General features: G+C 42.4%; 2 protein-coding genes across 8 annotated transcripts in view; one reads left to right on the top strand and one right to left on the bottom strand.

Moving 5' to 3' along the window:
• Window positions 1–20,989, top strand: part of LOC116048446 (VPS10 domain-containing receptor SorCS3-like) — a 1,378,075-nt gene that overhangs the window by 1,099,995 nt on the left and 257,091 nt on the right. The window lies entirely within an intron of this gene.
• kif16ba (kinesin family member 16Ba) overlaps window positions 1–20,989 on the bottom strand; it is a 55,765-nt gene that overhangs the window by 24,278 nt on the left and 10,498 nt on the right. For 4 of the 7 annotated variants that reach the window (XM_031313046.2, XM_031313048.2, XM_031313049.2 and 1 more), the window contains exons 5-19: window positions 18,433–18,530; window positions 17,545–17,654; window positions 16,611–16,753; window positions 13,081–13,249; window positions 10,433–10,564; window positions 9,814–9,989; window positions 7,219–7,284; window positions 6,960–7,019; window positions 5,286–5,405; window positions 4,029–4,080; window positions 3,211–3,348; window positions 3,011–3,093; window positions 2,232–2,320; window positions 1,067–1,099; window positions 671–724 (exon numbers count right to left, since the gene is read on the bottom strand). In XM_031313046.2, coding sequence (XP_031168906.1) covers window positions 671–724; window positions 1,067–1,099; window positions 2,232–2,320; window positions 3,011–3,093; window positions 3,211–3,348; window positions 4,029–4,080; window positions 5,286–5,405; window positions 6,960–7,019; window positions 7,219–7,284; window positions 9,814–9,989; window positions 10,433–10,564; window positions 13,081–13,249; window positions 16,611–16,753; window positions 17,545–17,654; window positions 18,433–18,530 — 1,523 coding nt within the window. The remainder of the gene's footprint in view (window positions 1–670; window positions 725–1,066; window positions 1,100–2,231; window positions 2,321–3,010; window positions 3,094–3,210; window positions 3,349–4,028; window positions 4,081–5,285; window positions 5,406–6,959; window positions 7,020–7,218; window positions 7,285–9,813; window positions 9,990–10,432; window positions 10,565–13,080; window positions 13,250–16,610; window positions 16,754–17,544; window positions 17,655–18,432; window positions 18,531–20,989) is intronic. The other 3 variants (XM_031313047.2, XM_031313053.2, XM_031313052.2) reach the window with 1 other exon arrangement.

Genomic DNA, 20,989 nt, shown 5'->3' with positions numbered 1-20,989 from the left:
GCTAATTAAGACTATCAGCTCCACACAACTCTCTCTGGATTTCTCAGTATGACTATGTTCAGAAGATTGTGGCGTCCGGCGACTTTCCTGAGCAGAAACTCGAGTGAAGACAATCACCTCTTCTGAATCATGGTTTTTAACCCTCCGTGTCCTCCTTGGCTACTAGTAACAGTGTGTGTGTGTGTGTGTGTGTGTGTGTGTGTGTGTGTGTGTGTGTGTGTGTGTGATCACGGAAGACATGTATCATGTGAACACGCCGACAGTTTCGTCATCATTACTTAGAATTCCTCATGGGGGACACAGAAACTACGTACTATAGCTTTAACATATCGAAACTGTTTTCTTGATGACTTAGGCTTTTTTTTTTTTTTTTTTTTTTTTTTAAATTGCATTTTTGTATTTTAAAAGGGTTGTGTCTGGTAAAATGTACCCCCATTCTGATTCTTGATAATCAACATTACACATCTTCTGCTGCTGAACTCTAACCTGACAATAAGTTGATTATCTCAATTGAATTTTTGAGTTTTAGAAGTTTATTTAAGTTTAGTTATCTATAAATTCTGTTACCTGAAACTAAAAGCTCAACCTAATAAGAAAGGGATTCACATGTGATTACCAGATTCCATTCAGGAATCACAGAAATTCAACTTTTTTTTTTAAACTCTTGTACCTTTTCAGCTCCAGTTTCTCCAGCTCTTCTCGCTGCTGTCTCTCAAACTCAAGCCTGTAAACACAAACACCTTAATCAGATTTACTCTCTCTCTCTCTCACAAACTTACAGACAGACAGACAGACACACAGACACACACACAAACAAACACAAACACACACACAAACTAACTAGTGGAGTGCAGTAAGTTAACGTAGGAGTCAACAAACAAAATTAATTCAAATGAAAGTGCCAGGAAGTGTTACAAAAAAAAGCAGTGATGCAATCTCTACTAAGACGTCACAATGGAGGCAGAAGCATCAAGGCGGCGTGCAAAAATAAAATATGAGGGTTGAGAGACTGGCCAAGTCAACACCAAAATGGACGGTTAGACAGAAAGTGGACAGCTGAGTCTACCTGAGGAAGACGGGGCCCTTCTCAGTGAAGAGACTGTCGACAGGACAGGGGTGATACAGTTAATTCACCAGCATAGTGTGCGCATAATAATCTAACAAATCACACTGCTGCTTACAGAGACTGGAGACTTTCTGTTCTGGCTAAACAAACTAAGAAATATCTTTACATTTATGTGTTCAAAAGGACAACATTAAGGTTCTTGCATGATCCTTGAATGCCCCCTTGTGGACAAATAAAAATAGACCGTTTCTGTCCTAAGCTTGGGCTTATTTAAGCAGCACCTTAATCTTCTTCATCACAAAACAATTATTGAAATCATTTAAAAAGGGTATTTTTAGTGTCTAAGAGACTAATGTAAACAAGAATCTTTGAAATTGGTCCAGTATTGAGCGAGAACGCTGTAACTGTCAGCCGTGAACCGGGCTGCAATGCAACTCTTTAGAGCAATCATTTTCCGTCCACTAAAAGTTCTGTGTCTGACAACATTATGGGATGGATACCTACAGATATAGACCTTTTAGTTAAAGAGTAAGATCCTTTTAGTTTAACATGAAACAGCCCTGAAATCACCATCACCAAACTCCACCAGACTGGTGATATCGATGAGGACAGGCGGGTTATATCGGCCGTCCAACACACAGAGTCTGGCAGGCAGACACACAGCTGACAACCTCCCGGATGGATGCGTTGGAGACGCGCTCGGACAGCTGCAGACTTGTGTCGGTCCCACAAAACGCGCAAGCGGTTCCAGGAAAGTGGCGGTATGCATTCGCGACAGTGCACGGAACTTCGTGGCTGCGTGACCGGTACAAGTCCGCAGCCGCAGATGTGGTCGAAATGTTCAAGCGTCCTGGACGCCTGAACTTGGGCTCGGAATAGAAATTAGCATCCCTATTCTGAGCCATATTTTGTTGTGTCTTATTAATCTCACCTAAGGCTATGTTGGCGTCTTTTTTGAAGCAAAAAAGACACAAAGTGTGAACACAGCCTTAGGTATTTTGTTCTCTGTCAGTGCTGTATGAAAGCAGATAAACTTGATCAGAAGCTCTGAAAAGTAGAGAATCTGAAATCCTGAGGGGTTGATGCAGAGGGGAGATGCACTGCAGGGTCTGAGCTGATAATCACATGCGGCTGAGGTTTTGTGCGTTTGTGTTCATGCACTCACCCGGGGTTGTAGAGCATCACAGTGGACAGGCTCTCACAGGACTTGGACAGGTCGGTCATAGAGAGGCTGAACGTAGAGAGCAGGCCACTCTGACGGGGAGAACAGTTAAAGGTCACAGAGTCAGCAACAACATCACCGAGTATGTTTACATGCACACTAACACTCCACTATTATTACAAATATGACAATACTCTGAATTTAAAAACAGGATCAAGTCACAGGTCAACAGCTTTTTCCTTTTTGATATTCAGAATAAGGCCTTTTAGCATTTTTTAAGACATGTGTGATATGCCGGTATTATTCGGGTTTCAGGTCAAGGTAACTTTATTAATACCCGAAGGTAGATTCGGCTTACAGTGGGAGTTGAGTGGGTCAGCCTCCTTTTACACTTACACACACACACACACACACTATAGGATGTAACGCGACAAAGGAGACATCATTGCTCATTACTAATAAAATACAGTTATACAAATATAGTTCCAGCTATCCTTTGTAACCGTTTAGAATACAGGGATTCTGGGCTGAGCTGTGGCTTTCCTATCAGCTAGCTAGCTGTCTGGATTTACCCTGCAGAGATCTGAGGAGCAGTTAACCATAGTCCTCAGAAATCCACCGGAGGTTAGAACGCCAACACAAAGACAGAGGAAGGGGACGGACATCTGGCCGAAAATGAGGGACATCCGGCAGAATTTTGGGCAGCAACGGAGCAATCCCAGAAGTGGAACGTGGTGGATATAGACTAGGTTCAGTCCAACCTTCAGAAGATCAAATCTTACCTTGCGTTTCTCCCTCAGCTTGGCCGCCTCTTTCGGATGGTTGAAGCGAAACATGTTGGTCCTGCCGAGCAGAATGACAGCACCTAGACGACAACACGACAGCAACTGAGAACAGTCCAGGACAGATTCCTCTTTCACGTCTGAAGATTAAACATTTAAGGCGGCTGATGAGACGTCAGAGGTTTCGGATTTCTCTGTACCTTGGTTGAGCGCCATCGGCTCAGTCACCTGAACGCCGTTAACTGAACACTGGGCTCTGCCGAGCGGCACCAGGGTCACTTTGCCATTCTGGCTCTCAAACATGCAGTGTTCGCTCTCCAGGTCCAGACCGTGCAGGACTGCAGGAGGAAGAGACAACACAGGAGGGACATGGAGATTACACAAAAAATATATTAACTTCTGCACACCTACAAGAATCAGCAATGGAGCTACAGCAGGGTTTCCCCTAATTTTATAAGGCCGAGGTGCGGCAATTTCATTCAACTGAGAAAGCATAAGATGAACCTGAAAGAAAAACAAAAGAAAAGAAATTTGTACATGGTTTTTTTGTCATATTTACATTATTTGGCTGGTGTATAACTGCTTAATTACTCAAAATATAAAAAGGTGACTACAAATGGCAACTGCATGTTTTACTTTCGACAACAAAAGCTGATTTAAAAAAGGTTAGTGTTGAGCAAAACAGGTTTGAGGAAACATGTTTTGGGGAAAAGGAAGAACATCGTTTGACTTTTATACATCAACAACTGGTACATGAGGTTTGTGTGATGTATAAACATGGTATTTATATATTAAAAGTAGGCATGTGGTCGAGTATTTGCAAATGTGTGTTTTCTCATCTTTGCTTTTCTGTGACACTTTTCCAGTTAAATGAAATAAGCGCTGTAAAAAAAGGTTTTCCTCGTATTTTAACACTGTTGGTGTAATCGTATCTTCCACTGCAGCTTGTTCAAATTAATTCCTACTGGTTGTTGATAACAAAAAAAAAAAAAAAAAAAACAGCATCTGACAAACTTACTGATGTCCTGCTCTGTGGACGCGTCCTCCCTTCCCACGTATGTCCGTCCCTCCTGAAATGGAAGGAGAAAAAGATAAAGAAGAAACCCACAGATTTTTCTTAAAATTAGGCCCTATGTTCCCACATTTCTAGGACATTTTCAAAATTATTATACCAAAATTATTATTATTATACCAAAATTATACAACCTTTAACTATCCTCCTGAGTGTTCGGTTTGTTTACATGATGCTGGGCGCGCCCGCCTCAGTCTCCCAAAATAACTGGAGCATTTACTGACGCAACCATGTTTTCAGCCTAGTGTCCGAAATCTGGTTTGGTCGTTCCCTCTATAGTTCACTATTTAATAAACACTATATAGGGAATAGTGAGTGAGGGAACGGTTTCTAACACAGCTTTTATGTCATTTCAGAGTAACGTCAGATAATCTGCTTTCTGTTAACACCGGTACGCACATGCCCTGTGTGTGTGTGTGTGTGTGTGTGTGTGTGTGTGTGTGTGTGTGTGTGTGTGTGTGTACGTACGACTGGTCATGTGATATGTGTGTTGTCAGGCGTGTTAATTCAATTCAATTTTATTTATAGTATCAATTCATAACAAGAGTTATCTCGAGACACTTTACAGATAGAGTAGGTCTAGACCACACTCTATAAAGCCCCAACAATTCCAATAGTTCCCCCAAGAGCAAGCATTAGCAGTGGCTATTGCGACAGTGGCGAGGAAAAACTCCCTTTTAGGAAGAAACCTCGGCAGACCCAGACTCTTGGTGGGCGGTGTCTGACGGTTGGGGTTATGACGGTACGGGATGTGGACGCAGATTAGTTCTGCTACTGGAGCTAAAACTCTTTGTGTGGATGGAAATCGCTTTAGTCTCAAACAGCCACTTAAAAAGGTCCCATGGCATGAAAATAGGACCTTTAAAAATGAAAACGTGCTAGAGTAGACGTAAGCCTGACACGACCTGACTACGGGGCAGTTGTTCTTTGCTAAGCCAGTAGGCTACACTGTTGGTTCCATTTAAGGCTCTGCTAAACAGGATTTGCTAAACAGGATCCTGAAATTTAGTATTTGGATCACAGTCATCCAATCCAATGTTCCTTTTAAAAAAAAATGGCATAAAAGTAAGATGGATCAGGTGATCCTGGACAGGAAAACAAGGGATTTCCAAAATCCGGATCAATTTGATCCAGATTACATTTTTTTGGAAAAACTGGGCTCAGATGATTCAGGCTCTGAAGTGTTTTCGGGTGATTTCGGACCTTCAGATGGTACAGGATGATGCCGGTACTGAGCAGGTCGTCGTCGATGCCGATGAGGTGCGGTAGCTCCGAGTCCAACACCACGCCGATCCCCTCTTTCCTCAGAGCCAGAGTCTCCTCCTGCACACATCACAGTCACAATCAGGTTTATTAAGTACGCTTTCACATAGAAACTATTTGCCTTGCACTGCAAATACTGCAAGAGTCAAGAATCATAAATAGCATTCTGCCTTAAGATGGTCTAGTACCGAAACGTTGCCCATTATTAAAACTTTATATATTTTTTGCAAGAAGGGAGTTTTCTTTGCTATGAAATGAAAATGTACAATAACAAAAATGTGTCAAATTAAAAGAGCTGTACAGCATTTACAATGAAGAGGATAGAATGTGCAAAATATTGACTAAAGAAAAATTATATCAAAAGAAAATAATAAAAATAAGTAGACATTTGTGCCAAATTTGAAGAGATTCCTTCAAGTCCTCAGAAAGGGACATACATACATACATACAGTGGCTTGCATAAGTTTATGAACCCATGCTAAAGTTGACTAAAAAGAGGAATAAAAAAAATCATCTTTTGGAAATTAATCTTAATGCCTTAATTAAAAAAATTAGGAAATTTTCAACCTTTAAGGACACCAATTTTCTTTGTGAATGAATTATTAATTGTTAATAAATAAATGTCCTTCCTTAAAATACAAGGGGCATAAGTATACACACCCCTATGTTAAATTCCCATAGAGGCAGGCAGACTTTTATTTTGAAAGGCCAGTTATTTCATGGATCCAGGATACTATGCATCCTGATAAAGTTCCCTTGGTCCCCACATCATCACATACCCTTCACCATACCCCCACATCATCACATACCCTTCACCATACCCCCACATCATCACATACCCTTCACCATACCCCCACATCATCACATACCCTTCACCATACCCCCACATCATCACATACCCTTCACCATACATAGAGATTGGCATGGGGTACTTTCCATAAGATCATCTCTCAATGCAAATCTAACCAGCTATTAGGATAACTGAAATAAAACCAAGGTCTGAGGTCTATATAAAGGAGACTTCAGATACAGTATTAGGGGACCACTAAGGCCTATATAAAGAGACTTCAGATACAGTATTAGGGGACCACTAAGGCCTATATAAAGAGACTTCAGATACAGTATTAGGGGACCACTAAGGTCTATATAAAGAGACTTCAGATACAGTATTAGAGGACCACTAAGGCCTATATAAAAGAGACTTCAGATACAGTATTAGGGGACCACTAAGGTCTATATAAAGAGACTTCAGATACAGTATTAGGGGACCACTAAAGGTCTATATAAAAGAGACTTCAGATACAGTATTAGGGGACCACTAAGGCCTATATAAAGAGACTTCAGATACAGTATTAGGGGACCACTAAGGTCTATATAAAGAGACTTCAGATACAGTATTAGGGGACCACTAAGGTCTATATAAAGAGACTTCAGATACAGTATTAGAGGACCACTAAGGACTATATAAAGAGACTTCAGATACAGTATTAGAGGACCACTAAGGACTATATAAAAACATCCAAAAAGCAGCATGTCATGGGACCTTTAAACATTTTACAATTAAAGTCCACACACAGTGAGCATGAGTAGAACAGGGATGATAGACAAACTTACCTTGAGAATGTTCTGAGTCTCGTTCCATTTGTTGGTCCACTCTTTAGTCAGCTCCAGGACCTGCAAACACACAAAAAAACAAATAAAGGCTCAAACAGAAACAACCGAACAAGTTAAACTCTTCAGCAGAGCAGATATCAACACAAACAAAGCCACATTTTCAGTTCACTTAAATCTCAAAAGATGGTGTAGTTTGGTGCAGCAGTCATCACACTTTCTGGTTCAATAATTACATTTTTTTTTAAGACATTAGACTTACTCTGGCTTCATTTTGGTGCAGCTTCTCCTCCATACTCAGAGCAGTGGGCGAGTCCAGGAGAGCAATCTGACGCACAAACACAAGGGTCAGAAACACACACAGACTGGGTTGTATCCTCAGTGACATTCATGCAGTGACTTTTTGATCATAATAATCAAGACTGTTAAAGTTAGTAGCATGTTACCGACACAACAGGATATCATAAAGGGGTATAGCAAAAATAAAATCAATTTCCTCTAAAGCTGTCTCACAATTCCAGTCCAACAAGTACGTCACTTTTCCTCAAACTGCTTCATCCTTTTCTAGTTTGGTTTCCGACGTCTCTTTGGCTACGTTCACACCGCAAGTCTTAATGCTTAATTCAGATTTTTTGCTCAGATCCGATTTTTTGTTTAGCTGTTCACATTACCTTTTAAAATGTGGCCTATATCAGATTCCAGGGGGAACTGTTTGCGGTTTTCGAACTGACTCGCATGCGCAAAAAAACAATAACAATGACATCAGACGCTGTTGCACTAAAGTTAGGGAGGTTATGGAGGGAGTCAGCATTTTCACTTTTAATTCAAAATGTTTGTGTAATGGCAGCCGTAACATTGACTATTGACTACATGAACTATTGCATCACCAGCTGGTCTATGACGGGTTCTACTATCCTAAAACCAATTGAGCTTTTGTATAAAAAGGCACTCAAAACTCTAGATAAAAAACCTTATTCTTATCATCATTGCAAGATCTTAGAAAAATACAACTTATCAATATGCTTAATTTATAAAGTACTACATGGCTTGGCGCCACCACCACTTCAAGAGTTTATTAAATACAGACAGACTCGGATTACTAGAGCTGTTGTAAACAAGGACTGTGAGATCTATTAAAGGTAGTGCATTATGGAACACACTACCCCGAACTATAAGGGAACGTCCCACTCTGGCCACCTTTAAGAGCCAGGTGAAGGTGTGGCTCAGAGCTAACCAATTGTGCATCCACCTCTGACTGCATGCTGTACCGTATCAGCCCAGTAGAGCGTATTGGTGAATCGTATCTCCGTTTTAACACTTACTAATGAATTGTTTAGTTTTCTTTCTGTTTTAACATCTAATGTGTTATCCTGTTTTTCTTCTCTTTCGTCCTGCTTTACCTAGTTTGATATAGCAAATGTTGCTGCTGTGTATTTATTGTTCTTTTTATTGTAATGGACTACAGATGGAAATTAGCCTTTGGGCTATAATCTGGCACTTTTTACGTGTACTTCTGTATATGTTCATCAAATGTGCATTGTCCTAAAATAATAAACAAACAAACAAACAAACATTAATGAGCATACATTGATTAGGTCTAACACCTCCCTCTCCCTCCAGTGACTTGCTCCATCGCTGTTCTCCATTGTGTAGGCCTAGTCAACTTTTTAATGTTACTGTCTGTGTCTAGGGCCAACTCCAGCCGGCGCATAATTGTGACAAATGTCAATGTAGATTGACATAAAAGTTGCATCAAATCCGCCTTGGTTGTTCACACTGCAGCCGCACTGAACAAAAGATTTTTTTCTATTTATTTAGTTATTTTTAGTTATTTTGATGTATGATTTGTTTTAAAAATCTAATTATACATTTCTTATTTGCTATTTAGGATCAAATACAGTTTCAGTGTCACTTCTGATAAGAGGACACATCTGTTGTTTTGCACAGTTTATAGAAATAAAGGAATAACTTCCACTCATTTGTCTGCAGCTTATTCTGATAAAAGAAATCCTGAGAAAATCGTATCGTCACTTTAAAAAGGCGTTGACGCACCAACCCGATAATCGGTCGTTGGACAGTCTGGCGAGGTCGGTGACTCGAGTCTGTTCGGTGTGTTTCCGTGCCGTCGTCCGTCCGAGGAGCCGTCGGCTTTAATTTAGGCCGATACGACTTGTTGAATCGGCCAGTGGGCAGTTGGACTCAATGACCAATTACCGGAAATGACGAGCGGGATGAGCCTGACTAACGCCTCTCAAAATCTGACGAAAATCTTTTAAACTGACCTTTGTTGATCTGAAATGAAGACAGATTCAGCAACTGCACGGCCTATTTCTCTCTTAAAATGTTTTCAGAAACACGTTTCGGTGAACTATTTTAGGACAATATGAGATCGTATTCTGAACGAGCCGCCATTATGCTCGGAAAGGAAATTCGGGAGAAGCCAGACCCACGTGACGAGTTCGTCCAATCAGCTGCCGGTTTTCATCTTTTGGGCGACAATACAGATTAGCGCCGCCTGCTGTTATGGAGACGTATTACGCCTCGCGCACGCGCAGAACGTACGCTCAAGTCGGCGCCGCTTCGGTGTGTTCAGAGGCACTTTTTGGACCAACACGGGGAGACTGATCAGTCCGACTGGCTTTTCTGCCGACGTTTGGCCGCCTGGTTGGTGTGTCAGAGCCTTAAGATGGTGTATTGTATCAAATCGTGAGTTGAGTCCATCGTTACATCCCTACCTTTTGAACAATCCTCACTCAACATCTGTTAATCTGAATCCTGAGACAGAAACGGCGACAGCAGCAGAGTGAGACCTCCTGCAGACTCTTTGTAACCGTCTTATCGGTGCGGGCTTGTTTACCTGGTTGCCCTGAATCAGCAGAGCTTTGAGTCGGGCGATTTCGGCCCGCAGTTCTCTGATCAGCCGGACGTTGCAGTCCTCGTTGATGGTGGGTTTGTTGATGATGTTCTTGGCTCGGTTAGCGTATCGCAGAGTGCTGAGCGTCTCGCCGTAGTTCACGTCGGCGGGGGAAACGGCTGCAAAGAGAAACAAATGCATCAAATAACATTTTTTATAGACCTAATCAGTGGTGTAGTCTAGTTTTTTGTAGTGAGTATACTGTGATTTTTCCCTCCCAGCCTCATTCTCGCCCGTGTCCCAGAGCGACAACGCCATACATTTTTTGTAACGTTATCATTGTAACGTAAAGCATCAGCCTCATCTGGCTCATTTTCGGTAGTTTCTGTAACGTTAACGTCAGCTGCAGTTTTTCCTGAAGCTGCAGCAGCTTCAGGGGCGGGATTACAAAAATGCTGAGAGTGTAGTTTGAGTTGGCTTTCATTTCATATCTACTTTTGTGATTCACATTAGTTAATTTCATGTTTGCACCGAGAATGACGGTCTTGTAACTGTGTTTGTCACGGTGATTCGGTCTCTAAGATTTGAAACGTGTGCATGTGATTTCATGTTTGCGTCTCACTGGCGATCATGATGGTCTTGGAGTTGCCGCCCAGGCTGTCTTTCAGCAGCCACGTCAGCACCGAGTCTCTGTAGGGAACAAACACCGACTTCTTCTTCAGGTTGGTGTTCACGCCGTCCTGCGTCATGTCAGCTGGAACAGAAACAGGAAAACAGATCCTCCAGTCAGCAGGAGCAACAAACATCCAGAGGACAGACTGTTTATTATGTGAGCGGATCAGATTCAGAAAGGAGTTTATTGCCACAGTAGTTGGCCTACATGGAATTTGCCTTGATAGGGGCATACATACACAAACAAACACATTAAACATTAAGAATAAACAATAAATCAGAAACAAATATATACAAAATAGCTGTTTAGTATAAGAGAAAGGAGGCTGAATGGAATATGTATGACTTTATGGATGAAAGTGTGAGGACTTAAAAGGAACACGCCGACTTATTGGGACTTTGTCTTATTCACTGTATACCCCAGAGTTAGACAAGTCCATACATACCCTTCTCATCTCTGTGCGTGTCATATAACTCTGTCTGACGCCCCCTCCGTTAGCCTAGCTTAGCACAGATCCTGGAGGTAACCAGCTCCATCTAGCCTAGCTTAGCACAGATCCTGGAGGTAACCAGCTCCATCTAGCCTAGCTTAGCACAGATCCTGGAGGTAACTGGCTCCATCTAGCCTAGCTTAGCACAGATCCTGGAGGTAACCGGCTCCATCTAGCCTAGCTTAGCACAGGTCCTGGAGGTAACCGGCTCCATCTAGCCTAGCTTAGCACAGATCCTGGAGGTAACCGGCTCCATCTAGCCTAGCTTAGCACAGATCCTGGAGGTAACCGGCTCCATCTAGCCTAGCTTAGCACAGATCCTGGAGGTAACCGGCTCCATCTAGCCTAGCTTAGCACAGATCCTGGAGGTAACCGGCTCCATCTAGCCTAGCTTAGCACAGGTCCTGGAAGTAACCGGCTCCATCTAGCCTACTGCTCCCAATAAGTGACAAAATAACGCCAACATGTTCCTATTTACATGTTGTGATTTGTAGAGTCACAGCGTGTACAAATAAGAAGGTCACATGACACACAGCCATCTTCTAACCGTAAACAAACTGGGAACTATATTCTCAGAAAGGCAAAGCACTGCTACTTCTGCTACTTAGGCGGAGTGATTTGCTCGCAGTAGCTGAGAAGCCCTGTGGTGAGGAGCAGAGTTCACTCAGAGTTGGAGTAATAATCTGTTGTTACGACACGCACGGAGATGAGAAGGGTATGTATGGACTTATCTAACTCTGGGGGATACGGGGAACAAGACAAAGTCCCAATAAGTCGGCGTGTTCCTTTAAGTGATGTACTTTTTACTAAAATGACCTTTATATTTATAACAATTACTTCTGGCTGGATGATGATGAAAAATGTACGTAATGCTTCCAAAATGGAATCTTGTTTGTAGCAGATTTTATTGGTCAAGCTTCGGAGAGAAGACTTAACCAATAAGAGAAGAGCTGTATTTTAACCCTCTGAGGTGTATAAGGGCATTTTCACACATCTTCTTAACTTTTTCTTTTTAAGCGTATTTGTGTAAAACTGATCCCCGTGTTTCATATCAAAAAGTTCAGAACAAAGTCACCGTATAGTGACGCCCAAATGTTTTCTAGAGCGATGTGTGAAGAGATAATCTGCCGCTAAAGCTGAAACATTAATGTTGGCTTTTTGAAATTCCTCAAATCTCTTTTGACAACAAACCTTAACTTATGGGGGGTGTGTGTGTGTGTGTGTGTGTGTGTGTGTGTGTGTGTGTGTGTGTCTGTATGCGGTTGTGTGTGTGTGTGTGTGTGTGTGTGTGTGTGTGTGTGTCTGTGTCTGTATGCGGTTGTGTGTGTGTGTCTGTCTGTCTGTGTGTGTGTGTATGTCTTTGTGTGTCTGTGTGTGGTTGTGTGTGTGTCTGTCTGTGTATGCGGTTCTGTGTGTGGTTGTGTGTGTGTGTGTGTGGTTGTGTGTGTGTGTGTGTGTGTGTGTGTGTGTGTGTGTGTGTGTGTGTGTGTGTGTGTGTGTGTGCGTCTGTGTGTGGGTGTGTGTGTGTGCGTCTGTGTGTGTGTGTGTGTGTGTGTCTGTGTGTGTGTGTGTGTGTGTGTGTGTGTGTGCATCTGTGTGCATCTGTGTGCGTCTGTGTGTGTCTGTGTGTGTGTGTGTGTGTGTCTGTGTGTGTGTCTGTGTGTGTCTGTGTGCGTCTGTGTGTGTGTGTGTGTGTGTGTGTCTGTCTGTGTGTGTCTGTGTGTGTCTGTGTGCGTCTGTCTCTGTGTCTGTACGAATTGTTTCTGTGCTTGAAATGAGTTTGCCAAAGTCTTTCAGTTATATATGATTAAAATAGTAAATAAATGTATGAAATGAAATTTTGTAATATCACTTATTGAGTAGTGAGTTTAGTCAAACATCATTTGGATGCGCCGGTGCGTCTTTCGTCCTCAGAGGGTTAACCTATAATTTTGTGAAATGATGTTTGAACCCTGAAACTTAAAATGTGCTTGTCTTATAAAGCCGTCAGGGTTGGGCACTTTGTGTGCATGACACGGAAATAAAAGGATTAAAATCAAAATGTAAACACAAAATACAGAATGTAAAAACTGATTTCAGATCATCGTCATCTTCTCCTGTTTCTGACCAAGTGCAGAGATGACGTTGCCCAGGGTGACCAGCGACTTGTTGATGTTTCCTCCCTCCTTCAGGCGGACGCCCGTCGCTCCGGTGGCGTCGGCCCGCTCGCTGCCGGCCAGATCCACCAGGTGGATCTTACTGAGCGTCTCGCTGGGCATCTCTGCGTCGAACTTGGCCTGACAAGAGACAGAGAGCGGGAACCATTTGTCTGAGTTTTGCTGAATATTAAAAAGGTGCTCTACGCGATTTTTAGGCTACAACATTGTTTGTCACATACAGCAAACATCTCCTCACTATCCGCTAGCTGCCTGTCCCCTGAACACACTGTAAAAAAAAAAAAAAAAAAAACTCAGTCTCTGTAGACAGTTGCGCCAACCTGCATCACCAAACATAACAAACAGAGTTCCAGCCGATAACCGACAAGAAGGATTTGGTTGAGCCATCACCGCAGCAGCGATAGCACGAAACACGACTGTTTCAGGAGGCACAGAAGGGAGGGGGAGGGGATGAGGAGGAGGGAGGGGCGAGCTAGCCTCCGTTTTGTTTGAAAATACTTCGAACGTCAACAAGAAGTGACGTCACCCAACATCACTTAGAGCACCTTTAAAAAAGGATGCAATAATGGCTTGTTGCCTTCAGTAAAAAAATCCTGTGAGCTGATGTTCATTTCATATTTTTTTTCAATTTTCCACTGAGGGGTTAGGGCACATAATCAGCAGCTGTGTTAATTTAAAAAATATCAGTCATGCATAATTTCATGAAAAATTATACTATACTAATAAACTAATTTAGGCATGGATTTTAAACATTTGAAGTAGCATTTGAGCGTCTTTCAGTTACAAAGTTGTTTAGTAAATCAGACGGTGGTGGTGCAGCGCTGTAATGTACCTCTTTATAGAGCCTTTTTTTTTCCTACAAAAAAGCACGTTGGGGGGTCCTTGGCTCAGAGAATATTTCCCAGGGGGTACATTACTGAAAACAGTTTGAGATATGATGAAACCTGCACAAAACTTATCCTCCACACATCCTAAATCTGTTTGTTTTTGGTGAAAATCTGGAACAAAAATAGAGGACAGAGACGGAGAGCGAGAGCCATTTGTCTGAGTTTTTCTGAATATTGAAAAGATGCAATAATGGCTTGTTGCTTACCGTGAAAAAAATCATGTGAATTTATGTTAATTTCATATTTGTTTACAATTACACGGAGGGATTCTGGCACATAATCAGCAGCTCATGGACATTTCCTCCACGATGTTCACCGCAGAGGTTTATTGTCTGTAAACGACAGTGATCGCCGTCTTCTTCAGCAGGTGTAGTGATTTGTGGAGACTGCGTGAAAATCATCGTACACTGATCTACTCTAGGGCTGAACGATACATCGAATTTTCATCGTCATCGCGATATGAACTAGCGCGATGAACACATCGCAACAGACAGCCTGACACGATGAATAAGGGAAAACAGTTTACACACTGAGACGACGCGAAGCGTAATACGTCTCCATAGCAGCAGGCGGCGCTGCTCTGTATTGTTTCCATTAACAGTCTGATTATTTCACAGAAAATGAGAACCGGCAGCTGATTGGACGAACGCGTCACGTGGTTCTTTTTTCTCCAGGAAATTCACAGCCAGACTGTCATGGCGTCTCGTTCAGAATACGATCTCATATTGGACTAAAATAGTTCACCGACAACGTGTTTCTGAAAACATTTTAAGAGAGAAATAGACCGTGCAGTTGCTGAATCTGTCGTCATTTCAGATCAACAAAGGTCAGTTTAAAAGATTTTCGTCGAACGTTAATTTCTTACAGTATAGCTAACATTCACATTTGAATATTTATCGCAAGTCATATCGTCATCGCAATATTAAAGTGCCCATATTGTGAAAAAAATCACTTTTTCTGGGATTTGGGGTGTTATGTTGTGTCTCTGGTGCTTCCACACACATACAAACTTTGATAAAAATCCATCCATGGTGTTTAGAGTGAGATACGGTTTCTGAATGTGTCCTGCCTTCAGTCTCTGGGTGAGCTGTTCAAAATCGGCACGGCTTGTGACGTCACAAGCCGAAACGAGCAGGCTAACCGCAACCATTAGCTCGTAGCGTTAGCATGCTAACGCTAATGCTAACGCTAGCATGCTAACGCTAGCATGCTACCTCGTTCTCAGTAGCAAAGCACTGCTACAACACACACAAGTTCACCATAATCTACAAAAGAACTACTTCCATGTGCGCCCTCATTTAGAAGTCTCCCAGCTAATCCTGCCTTGTAACTGACCCAAGTTGTAGAAACAGCCTTTCTTTTACTGTCTATGGAGCTAGCTAGCTGACATGATCTACATCTGAGCTACTGGGCATGTGCGAGTGCAATCAAAGATAGTACAGAAGAAGAAGAAGAAAAGAGGTCTCACTCTGTAGCTAAAACAGAGACCAGGTGAAAAGAGGATCTGCAGCAGTGAGAGAGAGCGGTGCAGTACAACAAAAATATGGTGTTTTTAGAAAATTAAACCATGTAAATCTATTCTGGTACAACCTTAAAATACAATTATGAACCTGAAAATGAGCATAATATGGCTGCTTTAAACAATGTTATCGCACATCGCAGCTTTTCCTCATATCGTGCAGCCCTAATCTACACAGTGTTTCCTCTGTGTTGCTTTTGTAATGGCGGCCCACCACGGCAAAATTTCTGCCAACACGGTATCAGAAATAGGGCTGTACAATAAAATGTAGTCGTGGTTGCCTTTTAAATTATCCTGCCGACATAATGTTTGTCAGTTTAACTCCACACGCCGAATGTAGTTGATTGTCAAAACATTCGCTTTCTTCCGAGTCGACTATTAAACGAACAGCTCCACCAAAAACGTCACCGCGGTGGGTCCGTTCTAAGTGTAGACCTGTTAGATAGATAGATAGATAAGTAGATGTTAAGTGCCCTATAGTTCTTCAAAAAATACAGTTCAATCACAACTGTAAATATGCCTCATTGTGTGTGAATAGAGGTGAATAAATATATTGTTGTTCGGACAGACCTGCCCCCTCTGCTTTAAAAAATCTTATAGGAAACACTGTCTACATCTTTGGTTTAAAAAAATCTGTTACAAAAATAACTTGTTTGGGTGGAACGTGTGTACGTTCAAAAGTAGTTTTAGTCGTGCAACAGAAAACTCCGATTGGACAGATAGTCTAGCTAGCTGTCTGGATTTACCCTGCAGAGATCTGAGGAGCAGTTAACCATAGTCCTCACAAATCAACCAGAGGTTAGAACGCCAACACAGAGACAGAGGAAGGGGACGGACATCCGGCCTAAATGAGTGACATCCGGCGGAATTTCCGTCGGCAACGGAGCAATCCCTTAAGTGGAACGTCGAGGACACAGACTAGCTGTTCTGTGATGAGACCAGAATTAACGGTCACAACACAGAACACTTCACCATAAAGTTAAAGCATTTTTGTTTTTGTTTTTAAGTGACTCATTCAAAACCAACCCTGTGGAGAAATGATCTACTTTCTGAAGTGAGTAACTAGTTTTCTGACCTGTGTGAAGTTGATGGTGAAGATGGCGTGCGAGCGGCTGCTGACATCGTTCATGTCGGTGCTGGCGGTGGTGCGGTTGATGTTTCCCGCCTCCATCAGCTCTTCCACGTCGCTGTAGTTCTGCACCAGGTGTTTTGACAGATCTGAGATCAGGAGGGGGAAGGGGGGGGGGGGGCAGGTTACAGGAAGTCATGAACGAAACCACTGAGAAAACATGTCAACTGGCTACATACTCGCCAGAAATTTAAAGATTATTACGCAACTACAGGACCGTAATACAAAAGATTTCAAAATGCACAACATATCCTGAAACTGACAAACTGGAACTTAAAACGGAAGCCACGCTACACAAACCCAAAGGGCGTAACTTTGGGTTCAACATTGGGGGGGCTTGAGATCTCCAAACGTCAAACACATAATTTCCTGCATTTTTCTGCAACAATTTGTGCCTTTTCTGCATCAAGTTATGGTGCAAATGTGTGTGTGTATGTGTGTCTGCGTCTGTGTTGTGTTGATTATTGGGGGGGTTGTAACCCCCCTGTAAATTACACCGAATTTTTTCCCCTACTATAGCCACGGCAAGACCCGCCCTTCAATAGCAGCTCGATTGGTTGGGGTTAGGCATTGACCTCGAGTGGTTAAGGTTTGGATAGCCGATTGGTCAGGAGATAGGACCTGAACTAATCAGGTTACGTTACCTTGCGTAAGCATGGACGCCTGGCCAATAGTAGTGTGTGAATGCTATTGAACGGGGGGGAGGGGGGGGGGGGGGGGGTCTTGGCATGGCCATAGTAGGAAAAAAAACTATTGCGTAAATTACACCTATGCATAAACCTATACCAAACTCCTGCAGGTAAGTTAGCTAAACTAAAACCAGCAACAAGAGCATTATCCAGGACTTTCTTGGCTCTGGAGTTTAACTCTGCAGTCTCACCTTCTACGTACGGTCCGTCCTTTGGGTGCTCCCTGACTCTCAGGTTGTAGGTCTGAGTGGATTTCCTCCTCAGCAGGTCTCTCACCCTCTCGTTGTAGATCTCCAGGTAGCTGAAGGCATAAACCAGAGGCAAACATGATGGTTCCAATCCAAAACTTAGTGCTCTGTATGTCAGGTTTGCCCTTTGACAATGTGAGTTTTTTTTTTTTTTAAGTTGGAAACTAAATACGTTTCTTCCTGATTCAAGTAAAGCTGCTAACTGTTCTCTGTCACGGCTCCGTGTGAAGAGCAAGAAGAAAGATGAAGGATGCTGTTCCTGAAAAAGCTAAAACATACACTTACGTACATGAAATAAAGTTGGGTCACATCCCCCTCAAATTGAACTATCAGTCCGAGCAGGAAAAAAAAGCAACAGATGTTAATGTTAAGAACATGGCTGTATTTACATTAAAATGTTATTTATAAAGATGTGTCTTGCGAACTACAGCACCTGTTTGTTAAAGGTGCAGTAGGTGAGACTTATTAAACTAACTTTCTGTCATATTTGCTGAAACTGACCCTATGTTCCAGTAGAACTACATGAAGCAGGTCATTAAATAATCCACCGCTCCCTGTTCAGATGCACCAATCAGGGCCAGGGGGTGTGTCTAACTGCGTGTCAATCACTGCTCATGCACACGCATTCATTCTCCCTTGTGGGGGGAGGGGCTTAGGAGACCGTTTTGGGCTTTAGCAGAAAGGGGGGAGGGACTGAGAAGTTGTTGATGTGTAAATTTTTTGGCTAAGTCCTGGATCTTCGCAATCCTATCTACAGCACCTTTAATTTAAAACGCCCCGACTTCTCTTCTGCAGGTAAAGTAAGCAGCGAAGGTTGAAATCTCTGCTCACCTGACTTCTGTACGGAATGAAGCTTCATCCCATCGACTCGCCGCGGAGATACGACTGAACAAACTTTCACAGAACCTCGGGATCAGACCGGCATCTCCCTAAAACAATAACACATACACAGACAGACAGACCGACACACAGAGACAGACAGACACACACAGAGACAGACAGACACACACAGAGGGTAGACTCTAGTTAGACTTCAACATCAATCAATCAAACTTTAAACCAGAGAAATGTTGAATGCCAGAGAGATCTTGAAACATCAGACATGTTGAGTATGGTTCCTCCAAACGCTCTTAGACTACGTTTTCCACCTGCCCTAATGCTTAATTTCACTTTATTTCTAGTCGCCAACACAACCCTGAATCACAGAGATGCCAATTCACACAACACTAATACTATCACACAACCTCTGTGTTTTGTACTAAATATGGTTTCAGGTGGATCTGTTACTTTTTGGCAGAGTCGCACACGATTAAGATCACAGACGACCTCCGTAATTAATTTCAAACTTACTAGACATCCCCAGGCGATACTAGTCCCGTGCAAATGGGGCTTTACGTCGCCGCAAACTCAGCTTTCAAAAGCCATCAAAGACGTTAACAGAAAGCTAGTTTTTGTCATATAGGCGACACTCATCATGCTGATCTAAAGCCTTCTTTACAGACCTTACCATGTCACGCCATAAACCAAGTTTATATTTAATGCCGTCTTACTTTTTCTCTCAATGTTTAGGGAGTAGAATAAACATTTCTAATACGTAAAAATATGTTTGCTTTCTGTGACACCAGTGTGCCTTAAATCATTTTGGCTGTAGTTTAAAATGTATCAGCGTCCTTTTGAATGAAATCAAACTGATTACATGTCTGTTGGTTGGCACCAAAGTGAACCAACTTCTCTTAGGCCGTTTTCACACCTATAGTTTGTTTGCTTTGGTCCAAATCAGTTGATGAGTTTGTGAACTCCAAGCGTACTAAAATGTGTCATTACATATCACGCAAGAATGTTCACTCCTCTTATTGGTCGGATGTGTCTGGGGGGCGGGAGCAAGAAAGTAAACACAGGAATAAGGTCCTGTGTTCTGGACTAGTGCACATTTCTTCCATCTCCATGGTCAAACCAGCTCATTCCATTTAAATAATCGGACATTGTTTTGCGAGCGAGGTTACTACGTCTACTGTGCTCAGCGAGACTTCGCTCTGCTCTGCCGGAGTCTGTCTCCAACTTTAGCGTCGGCTGGTTTGACCACGGAGATGCGAGTGGCGGACGGCGAGCTCGACTTCTGTCCATTTCTGTGAGAGAAACGCTGCAAGCTGCTACAGTTTGCTGCTCTGCCACATCGCAGATTGCTAAACACACCTGACTACAGGAGACATCAGCTCAGACTGGTGGAGTACGTATAGTTGGTGTGGTTCGAGGTCAGATCACGTTCTCACCACAAAGGAACCGCTCCAGAGTTGGACTGAAAGCGTACCGAGACCACCTCATCAAGCAGGTCTCGGTACGCTTGTCCGCTTTTGGTGCGTTCTCACCCGCCCAAACGAACCGCACCAGTGGGGCAAACCAACTCTAGTGCGATTCAAGCGAACTAAACGAAGTGTGAAAGCGCCCCGAGTCAGACAATAACCCATTCACACTTAAATGGGTTGGATAGCTACCTGATAACAAAAAGTCTCAGTGCAAGTGTCTGTCCTTTCTGGTAAGTGCAGTAGTAGTAGTAGTAGTACTAAATTGCATCTGGATTTTATCAAATGACAAGTATAATCATAGTGGCTCACAGCCGAGTGCAGATAAGATCAAACATTTGCGTAAAACCTGACATGGCTCCGTCTGGAGTCTCCCTCAGCAGATTCAACCCAAAACTCTAGATTAGGAACAGGCAGATCTCAACCTTTGACACTTCAAATGGATCAGCTGTCCTCAATTTCTTTTGGATATTTGGACATTTTTTAAATAAAAAAAATAAATAAATAAAAATAAAAAAGACATGGTGGTATTTTATGGGCTGATTCTAGTATTTTAGACACAAAACATTTAGCTATGACTATATCAAATACAAAAATAAACGAATAAATTAAGTTTGAACAAACATGACATTTGTTGACAATACGAAAAACATAGAATATCAGCAGCTTTATCTCTGAACTAAGTGAGTAACAATTTAAATACTAAACATTTTAAAAGACTTTCTGGTGCTTGGTCAAACTTTTTAAAAAAGGGGATCAAGTGTTCAGGGTCTTGGAAACTTGGACACATGATGTCATCTCTGCTGTCCATGAACGCTGCGACTGTAAATTCCATACTTTTGCACATTTCTGCGTTTCAAATTTGACAATTTTGTGTTTTTCTTCCTTGTCACATATATGACTTTAAATGTAATAAAACAAGCAGTTTGAAGACATCACCATGGACTGTGTGAATGTCATTTATTTAGTCCACAGACCTAAAGATGAATTGATTCCCAGAGGGGAAGGAGACATGCTGTGCGTCATGCTTTAATCCCAGCAATGTAAATGGAGTTGAGCCTCAGCCTGGAGCCATCACTGAGTAACTT

The sequence above is a fragment of the Sander lucioperca genome, chromosome 4 (assembly GCF_008315115.2).
Source record: "Sander lucioperca isolate FBNREF2018 chromosome 4, SLUC_FBN_1.2, whole genome shotgun sequence".
In the NCBI taxonomy this organism is placed as follows: domain Eukaryota; kingdom Metazoa; phylum Chordata; class Actinopteri; order Perciformes; family Percidae; genus Sander; species Sander lucioperca.
The sequence above is the reverse complement of the archived record's forward strand: the minus strand, read 5'-3'. Positions and strand labels throughout refer to the sequence as shown.